The sequence below is a fragment of the Mus musculus genome, chromosome 10, assembly GCF_000001635.26.
Source record: "Mus musculus strain C57BL/6J chromosome 10, GRCm38.p6 C57BL/6J".
NCBI classification, from domain to species: domain Eukaryota; kingdom Metazoa; phylum Chordata; class Mammalia; order Rodentia; family Muridae; genus Mus; species Mus musculus.
In genome coordinates, this window is record NC_000076.6 from 38,819,081 (window position 1) to 38,825,213 (window position 6,133).

General features: G+C 43.9%; 1 protein-coding gene across 1 annotated transcript; it reads right to left on the bottom strand.

The window, feature by feature from the left end:
- Nucleotides 1–1,460: 1,460 nt before the first annotated feature.
- Rfpl4b (ret finger protein-like 4B) lies at nucleotides 1,461–2,699 on the bottom strand. The gene is made up of 3 exons (NM_001177783.1): nucleotides 2,612–2,699; nucleotides 1,722–2,523; nucleotides 1,461–1,624 (listed from the first exon to the last, which is right to left on the bottom strand). Exon 2 carries the CDS (start codon nucleotides 2,521–2,523, stop codon nucleotides 1,723–1,725), a length of 801 nt encoding a protein of 266 aa, NP_001171254.1. The 5' UTR covers nucleotides 2,612–2,699; the 3' UTR covers nucleotides 1,461–1,624; nucleotide 1,722.
- Nucleotides 2,700–6,133: the final 3,434 nt, after the last annotated feature.

The window sequence follows — 6,133 nt, forward strand, 5'->3', positions numbered from 1 at the left end:
CCCTCCCTCTACTCCCTCCCCCCTCCCCCTGATCACCAACCCACCCACTCCCACCTCCTGGCCCTGGCATTCCCCCACACTGGAGCATAGAGCCTTCATAGGACAAAGGGCCTCTCCTTCCATTGATGTCCAACTAGACCAGCCTCTGCTGCATTTGCAACTGGAGCCATGAGTCCCACCATGTGTGCTCTTTGGTTGGTGGTTTAGTCCCTGGGACCTCTGGGGGTACTGGCTAGTTCATATTGTTGTTCCTCCTATGGGGCTATGCAAACCCCTTCAGCTCCTTGGGTACTTTATCTGCTTCATTGGGGACCCTGTGCTCCATCCAATGAATGGCTTGGAGCATCCACCTCTGTATTTCTCAGGCACTGGCAGAGCCTCTCAGAAGAGAGCTATATCAGACTCCTGTCAGCAAGCACTTGTTGGCATCCACAACAGTGTCTGGGTTTCGGCGACTGTATATGGGATGGATCCTTTCTTTCTATTTCCTCTTTAAAAGTCTCTAATCATCTTTATAAGGTTATTTTTAAGGTCATTTTCTTATGCTACAGCTGTTGTTAGGATACCCAGAGCTGGCCGTAGTAGGATAGCTGGGCTCTCATGGTGCCATATTACCCTTGCTCTTATTGACTGTTTTTATGTTGTTCCCGGTGCCGGCATGCTACTGGGGATGCAGGCAGAGTTGTGCCTTGTTCCCACTACTACATTCTAGTACATAAATCTCCCTGTATCCCCAGAGGCCTGCCAGCATCAGGAACTGCCACTCTCCCAAATCCCCTGCCTGCCAAGTTCTCATAAAGCACACCCAACAATGGTAAACTGTACCCACTCCATTTTCCAGGCCACGACTCTGCCTGCATCCCCAGTAGCATGCATCCCCTGCATCCCACAATTTGCTGATGCTAGTTGTGTCTAAGGGACCTGTCGGGCAAGAGGCCTGGGGGAGAATCCCACCTGGTTTTCCCAGATGTTAGTGGGCATGGTGCTGGCTGGCCTCTGGGAATGCAGGCAGAGCTGAGAGCTAGACCACTGGCTTGCATCTTATGGCTCACTTAGCCTGCTTTTATAGAAAACAAGACCAATCAGCCTATGTGTAGCCGGACCAACAATGAGCTGAACATTATTGCATCAATCACTATTTTTTTTTGGGGGGGGGGGGTTGTTGTTGTTTTGTTTTGTTTTTTTTGTTTTTGTTTTTCGAGACAGGGTGTCTCTGTATAGCCCTGGCTGTCCTGGAACTCACTTTGTAAACCAGGTTGGCTTTGAACTTAGAAATCTGCCTGCCTCTGCCTCCCGAGTGCTGGGATTAAAGGCATGCGCCACCACGCTAATTTTTAAAATGCCCTACAGGCTTGTCTACAGCCTAATCTTATGGAGGCATCTCAATTCAGGCTCCCTCCTCTTAGGTAACTCCAGTTTGTATTAAGTTTACATAAAAACCAGTAAGCACGGATACTCTATATCCATAAAACATTGACAATATTTTACTGTAAAAAAAATATACAGTACACAGCTATTTGCCTACAACATAATTATCCCCAGAGTGATCTCAGGAGTCTATAGAGTTCATCAGAAGTCTTCCAAGTCTTAGTGCAATGCTTTACCTTGGTCCTCCAATCTTGCTCTGAAAGGAAGATTAAAAACTAATAATTGATGAATTACTCAAAGGCAGATGTTAACATGGGGGCACCACTTTTCCCTTCCACTGGCCTTTTCCTTACCTTAAAACAAAGGAATGAGCTCCAAAAAAGCAGAGATAATGATGCTCATAGGTAAAGTCGTTGCTTTTCCCATCACAAACTTGGTTTCTTCCATAGTCAAGGCTAGGAAAATCCCTACGTGGTAAAGGCCAGGGCTTCTATGGTGTCTTTCTGAAATAAAATTAACTCTGATTTCTCTCGTCTTCTCACCAAGCAACTGGAACTTATGTTCACGGAGTAAATAGATGTTCCTCCTGCTGACTGGTTCCTTGCAAATACCTGGAGCCCATTCGTTCCTTTTCTCCACATCAACTTCCCAGTGGCAGACTGAAAAAAAGTGGGAGTTGTCCACGACATGGGCTGAAGAAATGAATCTTCTGGGATCTTCCACCAAATTATGACCAGGCTTCCCACCCTTTAAATCATTAGAGGGTTCCCGGGAGGAGTCACCAGTCTTAGCTGCCAGAGCCGTATTCTCTGATACCAATCTCAGAAGTCCAGTGATCTGCCCTTTATGTTGCTTCAGTAAGGGGCCATGCTGCTTTAAAAGGATGGCCAGTTCTTTCATTACCCCATCATACTTGACAGGTCTCTTTTGTTCTTTTCGACACACGGGACAGGTCATTATCAAGTCTTCTTTCTTTGTCATCCATTTTTTACCGCAATCAAAGCAAAGTATGTGGGCGCAGGAGAGATAAATAGGATGAGAGTAAATGTCCAGGCAAATTGCACAGGTTGCCTCCATTTCCAAAATGTTTTCCATTAAGTTATCTTGTGAAACTTTTACATAGTGATGTTTAGAGTCCAAGTTCTCTTTCCTCATCTGAAAACCAAAGATAAAGACACAAACAAACGTTGTAGCCAGAGAGAAATAGGATTGTGAAGACAGACACACAGAAGTATCAGTTTACCTAGAGTTGGTGGTCTCCAGCAAAGGACTTAGGATCTGACCACTTGTGCTTCTGTATTTACTTGCTCAAGCTCTTGGTTGAAGTAATCAGGCGCTAGGGCTGGATGGAGCCTTATATAGTGGCTGTGACAGACTCCACCCACAATGAGCCATAAGCTCCACCCACAATGTGAGTCAAAAACTCCCTCTAAGAGTAAATCATGACTTTAAGTCCTACACTCGGAAGGCAGAGACAGATAGTTCTCTGTGAGTTTGAGGCCAGCCTGGTCTACAGAGTGAGTCAGCTAGAGCTACACAGAAAAACCCACTAAGTAATTAGATCATGCTGATTAAGATATTCATCATTTTACATATTTATCGGTTTAGAGGATAAGAACAAGTCTACTTTCTTGGTCATTTTCAATTGTAGGATACATTATTATTATTAATTATAGTCACCATGAATTCAACAGATTTGTAGAATTACTCCTCCTGTTTACCTAATATCCCTTCTTTTTCCTTAATATTCTTAATATTACTTCTCTGTCTGGTAAGAAAGGAAGAAAGGAAGAAAGGAAGAAAGGAAGAAAGGAAGAAAGGAAGAAAGGAAGAAAGGAAGGAAGAAAGAAAGAAAGAAAGGAAGGAAGGAAGGAAGGAAGAAAGGAAGGAAGGAAGGAAGGAAGGAAGAAAGGAAGGCAGGCTGGTGAGGTGGCTCAGCAGTTAAGAGCCCTGGCTGCTCTTCTGAGAGGTTCTGAGTTCAATTCCCAGCAACAACATGGTGGCTCATAACCATCTGTAAGGAGAACTGCTGCCCTCTTCTGGCATGTGGATGTATATGCAGCAGAGTACTCATACAATAAATAAATTTTTTTAAAAAGAAAAAAAAATGAAGAGAGGGAAAGGGATGAAAGGGAGGGAGGGAAGGAGGGGAAGGTATAAGTAATGTTGAGAACTTCCTGCTTCCACAGATATTTGGTTATAAAGAATGGGTGTGAAGGACTTGCAGGTCCCCTAGAAAGTCACTGTTCTGCAACACACTGGAATGGTGTGGCAAGCAACGGGTCTTGTCAGCAAAGCCCCCAGTGATGCACCCAACTAGTTGCAGATGCAGATGATACAGCAAATGCAGAACACTTTTGTTAGGCAGCATTCTCTAAAGTTCCCACAGAACTTACAGAATTTCTCTATATATTTAAATATATATATATTAGAATGACTTACAGTCTGCAGTCCAACTAATCCAACAATAGGCAACTGTGAATGGGAATTAAAGAATCCCATGAGGGTAGGTGTTTCAGCTGGTCTTCTGTATAAGCTAGAATCCAGAAGAAGTAGGTTTCAACAGACGTGCTGGCAAGTAAGTGCAAGCAGGCAAAGGAGAGTGAGTCTTTCTTCTTCCAGTGTCCTTATGTAGGCCTCCAGCAGAAGGTACGGCCCAGATTATAGGTGTGCACCACCACACCTGGACCTAAACTGTTCTTTACTTGGAACTTGCTCTGTCCCAAGCTGGGCTTGAACTCAGAGATCTTCTTGCCTTTGTCTCCTGGGATTAAAAGTGTGTACCAGCATGCCTGGGCCTAAACTTTTCACTGCCACTATGTCTCAAGATCTGGATGAAAAGCACGTGTCATTCCACGTCAAGTTTCAGATCAAACACCCGCGTCTTCAAGACCTGGATCACAGTGTGCCCTCCATTTCTGGATTGTAGTTCATTCCAGATGTAGTTAACAACTGGGAATATCCATCACACACTTCTCCTCCATTTTCTACTCCATAAGGATGAGATGCATTCCATGTTTTCCATTTACTCTATGAGGCTGTGGTAATGAATCCATATTAGGTAAGAAACACCAAAGAAACTATCATTTCTCATTGGTCTGCTCATTTTCCAGTTGGCTCTAGCAGTGGCTTAAGCCTACTGTCACCGTTCAGTCCTCCCCTTCCCCAGAGAAATATTTTCTTGCCAGAAATACTCACTTTAGTGCCCAACTCTTCTGAATTTAGAGAGAACTGCCCTTTTTTAAAGAAATTTTTTCAAGTGCTAGAAATATTTGAAGTCACTGATCTGTGATGTCTTAACACTTTCATGACAATCTATCAAGATGTACATGTGTTTCTACTTTTAAAATGTAATTATCATTAGAGTTTCCATGAAGTAAGATCAATTCATAAATTAAGCTTGTTTCCAAAGTATCCTGATCCAAAACACATGGTAGTTAAATACAATCCAGCCTCTTTCCAAGAAAAGAGACTAATCAGGCCACCCTTTCCTACTTCCAGAACCAGCCTGGGTTACATAAGAGCTTCTATCAAATAAAAACAAAACCAGCCCGGTTTCCATTTCAAAACACAGCCTCTGTAGTGGATAGCTTTCTCCTGAGCCTTTAGCCCCAGGTGTGGGACCACTCTGTCATGCAGCCTCCTTTTCTCTGCTGCTTTAGCATCCTTTTCTCATTTCTCCTGTTTCATTACTCATTAAAATGGACTCTTCTGTCTCTCTGGGAAGAGATAGAGGGTGTCTCTGAATTATTAATGCCACAAATGGAATTTCCCTACGCACCTCTTCAAACAGCTGTCCTTTTAAATCTGGTAAGCTTCACAAAGAAAATCTTTTCTGCACTTGGAATTTATAGGATAGCTCACTTCCACATGTTCCTTAGAGACCAGACTATAGAAATGCCAGGGATGCTAAAACTCCACACATAGGTGGCAACTATGGGTGTCCTGTCCATGCACCCTGGCTGCTCTTCTGTACATGTACCCCACTCCTCATTTCTCAATCCTGTAGATTTCATTATAAAACCAGAAAACAAAAATCTCTGGCTCACACTGACTTGCCTCATGCCCAAGCTGTACATACATATGTAGGAACAGATATGTAGTTCCTCATTCACAGCAGGGATTTGAGCAGGGGGTGAGACAGGGCTTATGCAGCCGTGGCTGTCCTGGAACTTGCTTTGTAGACCAGCCTTATTTGTCACTGAGATCTGCCTGGCTCTTCATCTACAGTGCTGGGATTAATGGTGTGTACCATCATGGCAAGTGCTTTTGTTCTAAATACATCCCAACAGTAGTTTCCCCTTCCCCACCTCCTCCCCTGTTCTCATCTCCCACAGATCCACTCCTTCTCTATTTCTCCTCAGAAAAATGCAGGACTCCCAGAAATATCAACTGAACATGGCATAACAGATACAATAAGACTAAGCGCAAACCTGCATGAGACAACCCAATAGGAGGAAAAGGGTCCCAAGAGCAGGTGAAAGAATCAGAGACACCCTGACTCCCACTGTTAGCAGTCCCACAAAACTTGTTTTTTAAGACAGGGTTTCTCTGTGTAGCCCTGGCTGTCCTGGAACTCACTCTGTAGATTAGACTGGCCCCAAACTAAGAGATATGCCCGGCTCTGCCTCCTGAGCACTGGGATAAAGGAATGTGCCACCACTGCCCAACTGATAGCAGGTGTGTGTGTGTGTGTGTGTGTGTGTGTGTGTGTGTGTGTTCTTGTATTGGATATTTTTTTTATTTACATTTCAAGTGTTATCCC

Excerpts from the sequence above, each read along its gene's own strand:
- Rfpl4b (NM_001177783.1), bottom strand. The coding sequence starts at position 2,523 with ATGAGGAAAGAGAACTTGGACTCTAAACATCACTATGTAAAAGTTTCA.